The sequence below is a fragment of the Corylus avellana genome, chromosome ca1 (genome assembly GCF_901000735.1).
Source record: "Corylus avellana chromosome ca1, CavTom2PMs-1.0".
NCBI lineage: Eukaryota > Viridiplantae > Streptophyta > Magnoliopsida > Fagales > Betulaceae > Corylus > Corylus avellana.
In genome coordinates, this window is record NC_081541.1 from 25,498,933 (window position 1) to 25,516,237 (window position 17,305).

General features: G+C 32.4%; 2 protein-coding genes across 2 annotated transcripts in view; both read left to right on the forward strand.

The window, feature by feature from the left end:
- The first annotated feature begins 1,911 nt into the window (after positions 1–1,911).
- LOC132168112 (uncharacterized) lies at positions 1,912–4,135 on the forward strand. Its single transcript, XM_059579198.1, has 5 exons — positions 1,912–2,412; positions 2,644–2,842; positions 3,003–3,101; positions 3,201–3,532; positions 3,632–4,135. Exons 1-5 carry the CDS (start codon positions 1,912–1,914, stop codon positions 4,133–4,135), a joined length of 1,635 nt encoding a protein of 544 aa, XP_059435181.1.
- A 9,724-nt stretch (positions 4,136–13,859) lies between these two features.
- The window catches only part of LOC132167535 (MLO-like protein 4), a 24,675-nt gene continuing 21,229 nt past the window's right edge, over positions 13,860–17,305 (forward strand). Inside the window, exons 1-5 of the mRNA XM_059578541.1 lie at positions 13,860–13,988; positions 14,381–14,438; positions 14,534–14,751; positions 14,833–14,949; positions 15,425–15,485. Coding sequence (XP_059434524.1) covers positions 13,860–13,988; positions 14,381–14,438; positions 14,534–14,751; positions 14,833–14,949; positions 15,425–15,485 — 583 coding nt within the window. The remainder of the gene's footprint in view (positions 13,989–14,380; positions 14,439–14,533; positions 14,752–14,832; positions 14,950–15,424; positions 15,486–17,305) is intronic.

The following is a 17,305-nucleotide window of genomic DNA, read 5'->3' on the forward strand; positions in this document are numbered from 1 at the left end:
ACAATCTATGTTAGGAAAATTACTTCATTTGAAGATCAAAGGACCAAGAGAGCTCATTCTCTCTCCAAATCACTCTCTCTCTCTCTCTCTCTCTCTCTCACTTTCACTCTAGGAACAAATTGATAGAAGGGGCAAAATAGGGTGAAGGGGCAAGGTATTTATAGGTTTATAATCGCACAAGATAGGGTTGATGTGTTATTTTTTAGTACTGTATCAAACTTTCGGATCAAGAGTTTCAAGTGAACGTTTAGCTGCCCAACTTCAAATGTTCTAGTGGGATCACGAACATTTGGCTCTCTACCTCAATCGTTTAAATGAAACATAAGTTAGGATTCTATTTCTTATTAAACCCTAAAATTCCCATTAGTTCAAATTAAGGCTCACTTAACTGTAATTAATATTTTGGAGCCCTATAAATGGCTTCTTTAGAATACTGTTATTTTTCGACAACTAGTTTGGCATTGCAAAATAGTTTTCCTGACCTACCCTCGCACCCACGGCACCCTCAAAATAAAAAAATAAAAAAAGAAATTCTTTTTACAATTTTACCTACCCATTACCCAAGACATGGCAACCCTTCTCCCGCTGCCCCGCACCCCCATTCCCCCAAAAAAAAAAAAAAAATCTCTAAGACGCTCTCTCTCATACTCTCTCTAGTCTCTTCATTCTCTATTCTTTCTATCACAAATTCACAGGTAACTCCTCCTCCGTGTCTCTCTCACATCTCAGTTGCTTTTGTAGCTTTGTGTTACAGTTTTAGATTTTTGTTCTAGTTTCTTTCTTTTACCTGGTTTCAATTTTGGATTTTTTGATTTATTTTATCAGTTTCTTGAGGTTGTATGGTGGAGAACTCAGAATTGGAGAACATGAGAAGGTGTGGAAACGATCGAACTCGATGATGTAGCTGCCAAATTAGGTCTTGATCTGATCTCTCTGATTATTAATTCCCACATATTCATCTTTTATGACTATTTGTAATTTTTTTTATTGTTTTCATTTAATAATCTTCTGTTTGGTTCCCTAGGAAATTGAATAAAAGTTAGTAAACCTATATGTATCAATGTATGTATAACGTATTAATGTATCTATGGAGTTTGGTTATGAAGAAGTTTTTAATTGATGATTCTCCTACTACTAGGGAAGATATTTTGAAATGGGGATAAAAGAATGGAAAGGTAGAACCGTAGAAAGATGAAAGTTGTTTTATGCAAAATATACTGGGATGCGATGGTCAAAACCCATAGGAACTAACTACTAAGCAAGATTTGACTATTCGTGATAGGCTTTGTGTTATATTGCCGGAGTTGATTTTTCTGTATTTGAATTTTTTAGAGTATAGCAAGAAAAGGAAAGAACCAATACTCATGGAAGATTTTGGGAGAAATTCGTGGGATTTTGGAGGAGCTTAAGGTAAATTGTAAATGTTGTTTTGTTTCACCAAATTTTGATGCTTCGGTTGAAAACCATGACTTAATTTATATTTTGCACCCTTTACAGGAAGAAGGTTTGGGAGAAAAGTTCAAATACTCTGGTGTTTTCTACAATTCAGTTAATTTGGCCCTTTTGGGTCTGGCGGGTTCTTAGGAAATCGAAATCAAAGACACTCTCTCTATCTTCTCAGGTGAGTCACAACCCTAGTAATTTCCTAAACCCTAAACTTTTGTGCTACATTTTTTATTCATCCTCTATTTTTCCTTTGTTTAATATGTCGGTTTTAAACTTTAATGTTTATTTTGGTGCTTATATCCATATAAACTTTGATTAAACATTAATTTAATTTCAATATTAATTTGAATGATTGAATAAACTTTAATATTCGCATGATTGCTTATTTTGTTGTTTAATGTTTATAAACTTTGATTGTCTCTTATGGGGTCGCGATTTAACTTGAAAATGTTAGGTTCATGAATCATGTCTAAGTTTAAAACTATTGATTCATTCTTCAAAAGGAAAGAAGTCGACATTTTGAAAAGTAATACACCGTTGGAATTTAATGCCGAAACTTCAAATCCCAATGAGCATCATCTTAAATCTCCAAGGGTTGAAGATGAAGAACATCCTTTTGAATCTCCAATTGCGGAAACACAAGAGATTCATTTTAAATCATCAAAACTCAATGTTAATGAAGTTGATGTTTCTTCTATAGAGCGAGATCCAGGATTACGTCCTCCGATGTGGGACTATCCAGTCAATCGACGTGATGAAATAAGAAGGGCTTATTTAAAAGATGGTCCAAATCGATTTATTCTTACAAATTATCCACTTTCTGGACTAGAAAATCACCCTCGTTGCTTTCAAGCCTCTTGGTTCACACAATTTCCTTGGCTTGAGTATTCTCGTTCTAAGGATGCTGCATATTGTCTACCATGTTATCATTTTACTATGAAACGAGATGGACGTCTTGGATGGGATGTATTTACAATCAAGGGATTTAGAAATTAGAGAAAACTTCATGAGGGAAAAAATTGTGCCTTTTTGACTCATATTGGGAAGGATTCTTGTTCACCTCATAATAATGCTATGAAATCTTATGAGGATTTACGAAATCAATCAAGGCATGTCGATAAAGTATTGAATGCACAAAGTACCAAATAAATTCAAAATAATAGACTACGTGTGAAAACTTCTATTGATGTTGTTCAGTGGCTTGCATTTCAAGGATGTCCTTATAGAAGTCATGATGAGACTCTTGATTCAAAAAATCGAGGTAATTTTCTTGAGAAGATTAAGATTTTGGCATCATACAATGATAATGTTGTAAGTGTTGTTTTGGAAAATGCTCAAAAATCTGCAAAGTATACTTCACATACAATTCAAACGGAGATTTTGCAAGTCATTGCAAGTAAAGTGCGAAATAAAATTCGTGTGGAGACTCTAAATTTTGTATCATTGTTGATGAGGCACGTTATGAGTCTAAGAGGGAGGACATGGCTATTGTTTTGAGATTTGTTGAAAAAGATGGTTTTATATAAGAACATTTCTTTGATCTAGTTCATGTTAAGATACATCGGAATTGACTCTAAAGAATGGAATATCTGATGTTCTCTCTCATCGTTGCCTCGATATTCAAAATATCCGTGGACAAGGATATAATGGTGCTGGTAACATGCGTGGTGAATGACCGGGATTGCAAGCATTATTTCTTAATGATTGTTCTTGTGCATACTATGTTCATTGTTTTGCTCATCGATTACAATTAGCATTACTTGCTGCATCTAGAGAGGTGTCTTCTGTTCATGAGTTCTTCACAAATTTGAACTTTGTTATCAATGTGGCCAGTGCTTCAAGTAAATGTCATGATCAACTACAAGTTGTTCATGCAACACAAATTCCACATATGCGACCTATTGGTAAGCTTGAAACTGGAAAATGGGCTAACCAAATTGGCACTTTGAAACGAGCTAATGATTCTCGTTGGGGTTCTTATTTTAATTCTATTTGTAGCCTAATAAGGATGTTTGATGCTACTTGTACAGTGCTTGAAAATGTTGGAAGAGAAGGAGGTACTTACTCTCAACGAGGAGATGCTAAGGTTGCTTATAAAATACTTATATCCTTCGAGTTCATATTTATTTTACATTTAATGAAGGAAATCATGGGTATTACTGATGTTTTTTGTCAAGTTTTGCAGAAAAAATCTCAAGACATTTTGAATGCTATTCATTCAGTTTCTATTACAAAAAAACTTATCCAAAAGTTGAGAGATGATGGTTGGGATAATTTGCATGAGAACATTGTCTCTTTCTCCAAGAAAGCTGAAATTGACATTCCAGATTCGAGTGCTCGTTATATTGAAGGTCGAGGTTGTAATAAAAAGAATCACATTACAGTGGAGCATCATGATCATTTTGACATATTCAATACTACTATCGACCTTCAATTGCAAGAGCTTGATAGTAGGTTAGGTGAAAAGGCGATGGAACTTTTAACACTTAGCTCTGCTTTGGATCCAAAAGATGCTTATAAAGCCTTTAAAATTGACAATATATGTATCCTTGCGGAAAAGTATTATCCCTTTGATTTTTCTGAGCAGGAGAAAATCAATTTGAGATATCAGTTGAGGTATTTTGAACTTGATATGCTTATTGATCTGACATTACAAAATTTGTCTTCCATTGCAGAATTATGCCAATGATTGACAAAGACAGAAAATCAAAGACATATTATCTTATTGATAGATTGATTCGTCTTGTTTTGACTCTTCCAGTGTCTACAGCGACTATCGAACGAGTATTTTCAGCAATGAAAATTGTTAAAACACGACTTCGCAACAAAATGGATGATGATTTTCTTGCAAATAGTTTAGTTCTCTATAATGAAAGGGAAATTGTTGAGAGCTTTGATTTAGATTCGATACTTGATGATTTTGTGCTTCTAAGAGACCGTAAAGTGCAGTTCTAAACACTTTTTTTTTTTCTTTGTATTTCTGTCTTTTTGATATAGTGTCGACATGTTACATTTTTAATATATCAATTTGAGCACATATTTATAAACTTTATAGATATTTTTTTGTGATGCATATATTGTGTGAATTACCAAATTTTTAGGACGCCAAAAAAATTTTAGCGGCACCCCCAATATAAAATGTCTGGCTCTACCACTGGGTTTTATGTTATCAACTTCAGTATCAAAATCAGTCTTGTTATAAGTTTAACATGCTTCTTTTAGTCGTACTTGCTCAGTTGCTCTTGCTCCTTTTGTTGAAGATAGAACAAAAGTTACTAAAATGAATTTATCCCTAAAGCCTTTGAAATGTTTTAGTTCATTTAATGTTTTGGCCTTTCAATAGGCTCTTCACTTGATCATACGAAACACCAACTTTTCAAGTTTTAGCTGATTTTTCATACAAGTTATTAATTAAACCTAAACTATTTTGGAAGCTCATATCCCAAACCATGGGAAAATATGGCTAGTTAGCGTGTAATCTGTCTTACTTATTAAATAAATAAAAAACTATTTTGGAAGCTCATAACCCAAACTATGGGACAATATGGCCACTTAACTTATAATGTATCTTACCCTATCAAAATTTAATTTTATTTAAACAACTTTTCATTTAAATAAAATTTCTTCATGCAATGTCTTGTTACATGGTATTTTGTCCTTGATAAAGTTGATTTAATATATTTAGTGAAAAAGTCTCATTATAGCTTACAAAAATTATTTATTTATTATTATTTTTTCTTTCTAAAATTCGTCTTTTCAATGAAAGCACATACTTTTTGGGAGTAACTTTCATATAAATTATATTTTCATAAATGAATAATATAATGATTAAATTCTAAATATTCTAATATGTATATTTATCATGCTTTTCAAACTTTTGAATAAGTGTCTTGATGTAATATATCATGACTAGGGATAATTCTCTTCACTTATTCATTTGAATCTAATTATGTTCTCACTAGTACAATTGTTTGGCTAAAAGGCATTTCAAAACCTTGAGATCCTAACAAAAAGATATTACTTAACCCAAAGGTCATTTAATTAATAAATGATCATAGTTCCAAAAGTCACAATTGTTAAAAAAACAATTCTGAATTAAATTACTTAAGAATATATTATTTTCAAAGAATATATAAGGGCTAAGCCTTATTCATCATTTTGATTATACATAAAAATAAAATAAAAAAACTACCGTGGAAGAAAATTTATGGCTTACAAATGTATTAGAAAACTTATGGCAGTACTAGAGTTCCTTGTCCTTATTCTCCTAAAAGTTCAAGCTAATGACCTTTCCCATATTTCTTTCCGTCCCTCTTCACCTTCCGCCTCACTTCCTCATTTATTTGAACTTGATAATGACCTTGCCTCTACCTCTTTTTCTCCCTCTCCATTGCCCATCATCTATCCTCACTCATCTGAACTTGATGAAGTTAAAATAACAATGGGTAAATGCATTCCAGATTTAATTAAATATTGCGAAGAAAATAACCCACACCACAGCGATGCATTTGAACGTCTTTGTATTGTTGAAGGTCATTGGGCATGTCTCAAAAAGTATGGCCTAAAACATACTAACGAGTGTTACTGGTGCATAAGAGACTGCAAAGCAAATCGAAGTGATATTGCACATTGTTACTTAGCATGCTATGAAGAGCATTTCAAGGAACACTTGGATGTGATTTATACGGAGAATCCCTAGGCTGTGTTTGGTAAAAATTTCTTAACTACTCGTTCTACTCTCTCCTTCCTTAAAACTATTTGTTGGTGACCAAATTGATTGCCTACAATGCAAATATGGAAGTTTCTTAGAATGCTTATCAATCTTCTTATATAACTTAAAATGATACTTCTCAATTTTTATATATTTCTAGGATATCAATAGATAGTTTATTATCAATTATTTATTTGGGATAAATACATTTTACTCCCAGTGAATTTTCACATGTTTTTTAATATTGTCTCAAATCTCTCAATTTAGACTTCTGAACTTTCAATTGCTCTCAATGTGGATCCCTCTGTCAATTTTGGTCATTAGAAATATAAAAAAAGACTAAAATATCCATGGTTTTTTTTTTTTTTTAAATTAAAAAACGTTTTGAAATTTAAGGGTAAAGTTGAAATTTGATACAAAAGTCAGGGGTATAAATGTCATGTAACGTTTAAAATTTGACAAATGGGTCCACATTGAGAGCAATTGAAAGTTCAGGGGGACCAAATTAAGAGATTTTGAAGTTTGGGAGGATTTGTCAAATCGGGTGGAAGTTCAGGGGTCTTTAGTGAAGTTATCCCTTAAATGCTTTTCCAATTTCGCGCCTCATTTTTCAATTTCCAAATTACCCCTCATTTTAAAAAATAAATAAATAAAAAAATCAAGGATTTAGGCATATGAATCATTGAAAATAAATTTAATTTAATTTTTTAAAAAAACAATTAGGGGTAGTTTGAAAATTTTGACATGATTTAACAGAAAATCCTAATAGTGGGATGAAATTGAAGGATTGATACACTAAACTAACACTTTTTTACAATTTAAGGGTATGATAACAGAAATGATGAAAGAGCAAGGGTGGCAAATAAAGGTTTTCCTTAAAAATATGATTAAGAACATGGAAAAGTGAGCTAGGCCAGGATCGTACAAAGCTCAATTTTTCATGAACAATTTTAAAAGATATATCCTATGTCAACTATACAAATTCCATTAGATATTTCATTTTTTTCACATAATTATCTAGGAATTTGATGGTTTGTTGAGGTTTTGGATTTTTTTTTTTTTTTTAAATGTTCTTAGAAAATGCATGTAATCCATTTAATTTAAGTTTTGGGCTTAGAAATGTTAGTGGTAATTAAGTCCAATTTTTGATTTTAATTTTTTTGGTTTATTTAGGGTGTTTTTGGGCCTTAGCATTAAAGTCCTAGTTAGAAAAGGTCCAATTGGACTATTCTGGACCATTCCTCAAGAAAGAAAATTTTTAGAATTTCAGCAAAAATAAGAACGTAAGTGATTTTTGTCCAAAAAGGGATTTTTTTTTTTTTTTTTTAAAAAAAAAAAAAAACAAAAGCAATACATTTTAGAACAGAAAACAAGACTTTAGAAAGGGGAAAAGTCTGGAAAGGCTAATTAGTCAGGACCGGTTATTCAAAATTTATGGTTCAAGTAGTTAGCAGATGCTCTCTTATAGATTAGCAAAGAGGTAACTGAAATCCTACACTTTCTAAAAATACTAGTTTTATATGTTTCCAATTAATTCTTAAATGATTACACATGATTATGTTATTGTTCTCATGTTTTATATAAACCATATCTTGTGCAAAAAATGTTTTAAGTTTACTATATTTAGCAAGTTTCTAGTTAAAGAAAATTTTTAATTAAGAAAAGCATCCCCAGATAAAATTTTTTTGGAAAGAAATTAAAAACCATCTTTCACATTGCCTTACAATTATGAGATAAGAGAAAATTTAAAGAAATTAAGGGCATCTACAAGAATGAGGAGTTTATATATTCATGGGTCAATAGACAAGATAAGGCACAATATGGTGCTGGAGTTGGGAATCACCTAGTTAGCCATATTGACTGCACCTAGAAGTTAATCAGCTGGACTAGATCGATGGCACACCTACGCCCACAGGTGGCGTCGGGTCCTTCTGGATTTTGCATAACCCATGCATACGTACGGGGCATAAAAATATGTAAAGGGCCATAGTATGAGATTAAAGAATAATTTAAAAGTTCAGTTTTATATGGATTTAATGGAATTATTTCCTAAATTGAACTGTTGTAAATGTTTACAAGTTCAATCCTGTAAAGAGCTATATGAACTTATTTTCTATGCTGAACTAATTAAGCATTTAAAAATAAAGGTTTTAAAGAAAAATAATTTTTGACTCAATTGTTTTGACATGGTTGGAACATAGCTTATTGAGACTTTTTGCTCACTAGTTTTTGTTGTACTCCTCTTTTCAGGTTATGAGGAACTGGGTTAGGAGGCTGGGAATGCAGCTCAGGGGGAATCATGATTAATGCGAAATAAGTACCTTTTATGGGAATATCATCCTCCCTGGTTTATTTGAATGGGAGGGTATCTAGTTAATAAATAGTTATTTTTTATGAGTATTTTTGTCTTTTCACTTTTTAAGGAGACAAAAAAACCCATCCAATAAAATACTTTTGTCATATTATTTTATGATCCTCATTCCCTTTTATATTTATGTTATTTTTAAGAAAGTTTGACCGTACGGTTTCGCATTGAAGTTTTAATAAATAATATTTCATATCATGCATTGATTGAGTTTATTAGTTGCTCTGGTTTACCTATAGAAAATAGCCCAATAGTCTCCAAGAGGTGGCTCAATCGGCTGAGACCATGCCTAATGAAGCGGAGGTCACTAGTTCGAATTTCCCTCCCCTCTCTTGTGCGGACATGTCAAAAAAAAAAAAAAGAAAAAAGCCCAATGACTCTTAACAACACCTGAAATAGGGTAGAATCAGTGTTTTAAAAAATAATGCAAAATTAAAAAGTCATTCACCTCACAATAAATTATTAAATATAATAAAAGCAATCAATGCACAAATTTGGTGATGAAATAAAAACATTTTGGAAAACTCTTTAAAAATAAAACCACTCCGGAGTAGCTGAATACATGAAACTCATCCACTATAAAAGAATTCAATTACAAGTAAGACAAAATCTTTATAAAAAAACTCCTCAATTGTTCCAAACAAACGACTTGTTTGTTTCTACTATTGTAGTTTTAGGAATGGTACCATAAAGTGTTAGGGATATTGCCATAAACTCTAATTAGCTCAAAATGTTTTGATTTAATAAAGTTTATTTACTGATGTTTTAATAAGGAATTCGCATGTTACGACCCTATGAATTGATTAAAACCTCATTCATACTACAACCAAAATGATTCAATAAAATCGGCCCTCAAACTAAGTCCAAAAATTCCTTGAGTAAGAATCGGTGGATCATCACTTTATGATTATTATTGATCATGTGCTGTAATATTAATTATCACGCAGAAGATCTTAAACCATAAACCTTGTAGTGTACAACTTAATGTTCGTTTCAATAATGGAACTGAGAATACTATTTGAGAAGAATGTAACACATCAATTATGATGATCTATCTTGATCATGTGAAGTCACTACAAAAAAAAGGCAATTTTTTAACGTGGCAAATAATATCCTTTTTTTGCCACGTCAGTAAATGTTGATGTGCCAAAACTGACACGTCAACAATTTTTTTTTTTTTGACGTGTTGAATGTGCCACGTCAATATTTATTGACGTGTTACATTCAATATGTCAGGATTTCTTGACGTGTCAATATTTGACATGTCAGGAAATTTAAATTCAATTTTTTTTTTTAATATATCAGGTTTCTGACGTGCTAAAAATAGCACGTCAAGAATCTGTAAAATATATATATATATATTTCAATTTTTTTTTTTTACAGGTTCCGACGTGCTGAAACTAGCACATCAGAAATTTTTGACGTGCTATTTCAGCACGTCAAGAATTAAAAATAAAAAAATAAAAATGAAGAAGATAGAAGCGAGCAGAGAGAGAAGAAAAAAAAAATTGTAGGGTGTGCACACTACGGTGTGTTGGAACAACTTGGGGGAGGAAAAGGAAAAAAAAAAAAATTAGAAGAATGAAGAATAGAAGCGTGCATAGAGAGAAAAAAAAAAAGGGAGAGAAGAAGAATTAATTAATTAAGAAAGGGAGAGAAGAAGGATGAAAATAAATAAAAAGATAAAAGAAATCCTAACGTGCCAAACGTCAGAATCTGTTTTATTTTTATTTTTATTTTTTTGTGTTTTTGTTTTTTCTGAAGAAAAGCAGATCAAGAAGAAGAAAAACAAAAGGAGAAGAGAAGATCGAAGAAGAGAGATTTTTGATTTGAAGAAGCTTTGATTTGGTTTATTTTGATTTGATTTGAGAGATTTTTGATTTGAAGAGAAAATGATCGAAGAATCATAAGGTTTATTTTTTGTTTTGGGTTTTTTATTTTTTGAAGATTTTTTGTGTTTGGGTTTTTGAAAATGGAGGAAAGAAGAGAGAGAGAGAGAGTGACAATGGAGGAAAGAAGATCAGATCAGGGAGGGAGAGAGCTGGCCATGGGTGAAAATGAAGATTGACGATGCTGATTTTTTTTTTTTTTTTTTTTTACCAGAATTATATATATATTATTTTAATTGAAAAATAATTTAAATTAATAAATTTTTTAATTGAAAAAAAAAATCCGGTAAAAATTTTTTTAAAAAAAGAAAATTATTTTTTTAATAATTTTTAAATTACTGAAGTGTCAAAATTAACACGTCAATAATTTAAAATTATTAAAAAAATAATTTTTCTTTTTTTTAAAAAAAAAATTCTTGATTTTTTTTAATTAAAAAATTTACTGACTTGTCAGAAAAATTTTCTGACGTGCCAATTTTGACACGTTAAAAAATTCTGACGTGTTAACTCTAACACGTCAAGAAATTATGACGTGTTAAATCTAACACGTCAGAAATTTTTCGTTTCTGACACCCACAATCTTAACGCTTGAAACATGTCAAAATTACCCCGTCAGGAGGATTTGCTGACGTGTCAGACCACTTAACACGTCAGAAAACTTATGTCAATAAAAAATCGTTTTTTTTTGTAGTGAGTGGCAACTTCATATTGATGTGTTAGTGCATATTCAATGCACTAAACGGACCACCTGAGTATTCATTCGTTAAAACACTATCAAAATGAATGATATGAAATTTCAAGACTTCTTACGACATTGATTTTAAATCCTGAGAAGGATCTCATATTCAAATGTGAATTGGAGATCACTTTAATGCATTTTGGAGTGAGACCATACTACTATCAAAATTCTTGGTGCGTTGGGTGATCACATGTAGCATTGTGGGAATTCCATCATAAAAAAGGAATCCAAATTCTCTAACTAGATCAAAGCTATAAGAAATTGTTCCTTAAGATAGACTTAATGGATTAATTATTCTTAGGCTTCGTTTGTTTCGGCGTAAAATATTTTCTGTTGTAAAATATTTTCAAGGAATTCATTTTTCAGGAAAATGTTTTCTGATGAAAACATTTTTCGGCCTTTGGCGCGCGCATGGAAAATCACAAATATTTTTTATATTTTCATTTAATCATATTAACCTATAAAATTATTCATAACATAAAAAATACTAATATACAATAATTAAAAAAATCAAACTAAAAACCATGTTTCGGCCTTATTTAAAATGAAAACTAAAAATCAACATAAAAAATCAATTTTCATTTAATCATATTATTCTTTAAATATGACTAGTTTATGAAATATACATTATAACATCAACCATACGAAATCTAATCATTTTTCCTATTTTTATAATCATCTTATATCGCATGACATATTACATCCCTTTTGATTATTAATTCTCTACTTTTTTCTTAAACTTTCCTTCGTATTTGGTAGACTCTACCACTTCGATTTTGAGATTCAATATCACGAATAACCTCTTTCATAATTGATTCATTAGGATCAACACCCATAATATAATTGTGAATGACACAACATGCTAAAACTACATCCACTTGTGTTTCGAATTGCCAAAATGGTTCTGCATCCAACACACAAAAAATGTTTCTTCAAAATTTCAAACTCTCGTTCAATGGTAGTTCTTAAGGATGAATGACAAAGATTGAATAATTCTTTTTCATTTTCAGGTGGATGATCACTAAATTCTTTCAAATGTTAGGAAAAAAAAAATTTGAAAAAACATGACTGTTAGAAAAAATAAAATAAAATAAAACCGTTAGGAAAATATAAACATTCAAAAATATAAATGTTAGAGAAAGAATAAAGAAATATTTGAAAAAAAAAATATTTAATGGAATAATGAAAGTGAAAAGTTAAAATGGTGATGTTGATGAGAGTGCTTTAAAAAAGTTTGTAGTTAAAATAGAGAAATGTGATTTTAGTTATTTTTGTGAGTAAACTTTGATGAGGCTCCTAATAATCCTCTTAATGTTGTAAAATCAAAGAAAATAACAAAGCAAGATAAATATATTGCAATATGTGAAACTAGTTCTTCAAGAACTATGTATGATTCTTCTATATTATTGTGTATTTTACATACTACTCAATACTCCATTTTATAGACATAGAATCATAATGGGAGGTTGAGGAATATGAAAAGACAGTACATGAATCAAAATGCTACATCAATGTATTATATGAATGTTATAAGAATTCTAAAAAATGACATGAATGTGTAGAATTCCAAGATATGGAACTAAATAATTATCCACCAAATGCATGAACGCATTCATAACACTTGCATATTTAACTTATAATAAATGAGTAGCTTTTGTTTTCAGAAAATATGACCTATGGGCTATGGTATCAACAATAACTAAAAATTAACATAACAAAATAAAGGCGTCTATTATTATTTGTTTTTATTGTAATACATTGGCTTTAATAGAGTATGTCCTATGCTAGATATGTTAATTCCATATTATTTCAAATTTGATTTTAAAGTATATGATATAACAAAGAAGAGAGCAAAAAATGAAAGGTGATGCATGTAACAAAACGAAGAGAGAGAGAGAGAGAGAGAGTATTTAAAAACAAAATGCCAAAAAAAAAAAAAAAATGGTATTAGATTCTCTATTGGATCATTTATATTGACCAGATTCATCAAGTTTTTAGTGACCATGGTTGATACAGTGATTATGTACATGGAGTTCTCGATGTTAATTAGAGCCATGCATGAAAATCAAAGGTTAGAGTGACACGCCAATGGTAATGGCAAATCCAATTGTACGCTTTTTAGTGAGCTCGGGTCATTAGCCAAGGCCGAGCCCACTTGTGGGTAGGGCTCGGCCCATTAGTCCTTGGAATAACCTTGTCATTCACAAAATATTCAACTATAATACCTGTTTATTTACTTCTAGGTTCGGACAGACAGACGACCGTTGGATCTTCAAATTTTCCCCCAAAAAAAAAAAAAAAAAAAACAAAAGAAAAACAAAAAGTTGAGAGAGAGTCAGAGAGAGTAGATGCCGCCTCCACGTGGGGTTGTTTGGAAACTTGAAATGGATTTGGAGAAAGAGAGAGAGCAGCGATTTCAATACAATGGAAGGTGGGTTTGCGTAGAAAATCACAACAGATACTAATAAACTATAAAGTGGCACATGGCTGTGATCGTAGCCTACAGGCTACACACCTGCAACTAATAAAAAAACTACAAAAAGGAAAAAATGTCTCGCATTAGGAATATCTCACTTCCCCATTCCCTGGATCTTTCACTTTCCTCCACTTGCGAGTTAGTTCGAGAAAAGACTCCATTTTTCCCGAGAAAATGTTAGGAGTTCCACTGTGAAAGTTCGTGGGCTGTTGTTGTTGTTGTTAATGTCAGAAATGGGGGAGGTGATAATACAGCAAGGGAGGTCTCTGGCAGAGACTCCAACTTATTTGGTTGCTTCATTGGTAACGGTCATGGTGTTTGTGTGCCTTCTAGTGGAGAGGTCAATCTACAGATTTGGAAAGGTAAGCAGGAGAGAGGTTCTTGATAATGCTCTGTTTGCTTTCTCAGGAAATGTGGGAAAACGAGAGAATCTTTGTTCTTTTGGTCTTGTGGAACCCACTTAATGATTAATTATGTTTGAAGAAGTGTTAAAGGTTATGAGAGCAGAATCTTGTAATAATGCTCTGCTTGGTTGCTGAGAAAATGTGAGAAAAATGCTAGAGAATCTCAGGAAATATAAGAGAGAAACAACTATGTCTTGCCTTTTGACAGCTAAGACAAAATTGGGAAAAGGGTATAAATCATAATGTTGAACTTTTCCCTGTTGTTTGGAATATGAAACAGATAATTTGCTAGAGATATAATAATCTCTCTTCAAGTTGGAGAATCTAATTCTCATGTTTGCTGTGTACAGTGGTTGAAGAAGACTAGGAGAAAGGCTCTTTTTGCTTCTTTGGAAAAGATTAAGGAAGGTTTGATTTTCCTGCTTTGTTGTTGATGATATTGAGTGAGCATTGAGAGACTACGCAAGCAATATTTAAGTGGGATTTTTTTTCCTTCTTGTTAGAGCTGATGCTGCTTGGGCTTATATCTTTGTTGTTGGCACAATGCGCAAGGGGGATCTCCGAGATCTGTGTAAATTCATCTCTTTTCAGCAGTAAGTTCTATCTTTGTTCAGAGAAAGATTATGGAACAGATGAGCACATTATGCTTGAAAGTACTTTCTCTTCTACCAACTCTACCAATATTCCTCCAAAGGGTCTTTCATCTAATAAATGTGGTGAGGTAAATTAATTTTAATATTTGAAAATTTTTAGTATTTTTTGTGGTGAATTTACCTAACTAATTGCTAAGGGTTGATTGCAGGGCCGCGAACCATTTGTTTCATATCAGGGTCTTGAGCAGCTTCACCGCTTCTTATTTGTTCTTGGGATCACTCATGTTCTCTATAGTTGTGTGGCAGTTGGTCTGGCTATGAGCAAGGTATATTCTGAATATAATCCAACACATATGAAGGCATGAATGGGTTCATTGAAAATTATAAAGATGAAGATGGTCAAATTTCCTGTAACTTATGAGGGATTGCTCGGTTATTTCATGAAAAAAAAAATCGATCTTTGATGTTTCCCAGTAATATTTTTTAAGTCATGATCTATCCTTTTAAATCGGGTGTTTCTAATGATCAATGTTTATGATTAGAAAATGAGATGAGATTGAAAGCAAACTTTTTTCATGGAAACTTGATATGGTCCAATCAATGTGACAAGATAGAATCTTTAGGTCCTATAGAGCATGATTCCAACCCCTTGGGGTTGACTACAGAGATCCTTTTCTTCATTTTGTCTCTGTTAGGTCCATATTTTCCATTATACTGATTCAAATGCCTCTTGGAATACAATGATATGATTCCATTATACTTCAGAGGTTTATTCGTTTCTAAATTGTTTTGTCTTTGTAGATCTACAGTTGGAGGAAATGGGAAAGCCAGGCCAGCTTAGTGGCTGATGGGAATCCGCAAGGTACACAACAAAAGGCTTTTATCTACACTTGTGTTACCATACTTATTAAATTTCTTGACTATTAATTTCTTTAGCTTACAAATGAGAACCTGTGAGATGTTTACCTTTGAAAGAGGAAAATCATGGGGACGATAAAAGAAAGGGGAAAGCATTTATTAATGCCAACTCATCTTTACTTATTACTATAAAAAATTTGCTTGGATGTATGCACTTGGGTATATGCACTAATAAGATGCTTTGCACCATATGCTTTGCATGGCTATGAGCTGAGCTGTAGGGCACTTTAATGCCATGCTTACACTTAGCATAAAGCATTAGATCAAGGAGCAATCAAATCATGAACTTTGATTTTTGACAGTTATGATTATAAGTGCAATCCAAAGGTCAGATTCATATGGTGCAAAGTGCAATCTAACAATCAAGATTAAATAAAGGTAAATGATAAGGATGAAGTGGAGCTTGTCGTGGTAGTGGCACGGCGTCTTTTGGTTGCGCCGAAATGATTTCATACATGGTGGCAATTTTACGCATCCAACCCAAGTGCTGAAAGATTCCGTGAAAGCCTCGACTGATTTTCAAAAAACAAACGAAAGACAAAGGGGGCACGAACTGACGGAGGAGGAGACAGAACGAACTCGTTGGCAGCCACCACCAAGCGGAATGGTGAAATTAAATTGGGATGTGGCGGTGGATGTTAAGGAAAAAATAATTGGTTTGGGAATTGTAGTAAGAGATGAAAAAGGCTCCTTCTTGGCTGCACTTAGTAAACAATTGTGCATTGATATCAGTCCGGTGGGTGCAGAAACATACGCAGCGCTATATGCAGTTCAGTTTTGCATAGAACAAGGTTACTCAAAGGCATGGTTTGAAGGTGATGCACTGCAGGTTGTAAAAGAAGTTAACTCAGAGTTCCCTGCGAAAGCATGCATGGACACTTAACCGAAGCTATCAAGGAGAGTCTCCAAGGCTTGAACCAGAAGCGTTTCACCCATGTTAAGCGGGAGGCGAATGTTGCTGCCCACGAACTAGCTGTAGGAGCTAGAACCCATGTCATAGATACAGTTAGGTGGACCTCAACCCCACCATGCATCTGTGGTATTGTAAGGCGAGAGGAATCACACTCCTCTCTTTGATTTTTGCTCTTTTTGAGCCTCAATAAAATTCTACAACACTTATTCTAAAATTTAAGGAAAGCGAAACAGTAATGCACCCTGAAGCATTCTATCACCATCTTCTTCAAAATCAAAAACTTTAAACCAACATAGCTGACCTATGAGCCCATAACTGTCCAGCCCATCTTGCCTACTTGTCCAATGTTTGCTCAATTTAGTTGACTTTCCACTTGAGCCAATCAAACTTGAATTCTTATTTGACATTTTAATTAAGATCTCGAGGTTATTAATATATGATGTCTCTAACACAGCAGCATCCGAAAAAATGAATATGACTACAAACAAACAAGTTTGGTATTTGGCATGAATGCAAGAAATACTAATAGATGATCCTCCTTTTTAATTGCTCCTAGTTAAAACTAGTCACATTTTTTGGTTCAGATTTGAGGCTCAAAAATGAAATGGGACAAAGTCTAACAAGTAAGAAGGGTTTTGAACACTCCATTAGTAAAGCCTGGAAAAAATATATTAAGAATACCAGACTGCTATATGGTTTTATAGTATCAGCTATCAGTTGTGTGAAACTTGATGCAAGGAATCAGATTAATATAAGAAAAATGATTTTCCTAAAGAAATTTTTAGCAAGGTGCAAGCTGCTCCTTTATCACAGTGACCACACTGCAGATACAGTAGACCATAAATCCAAAA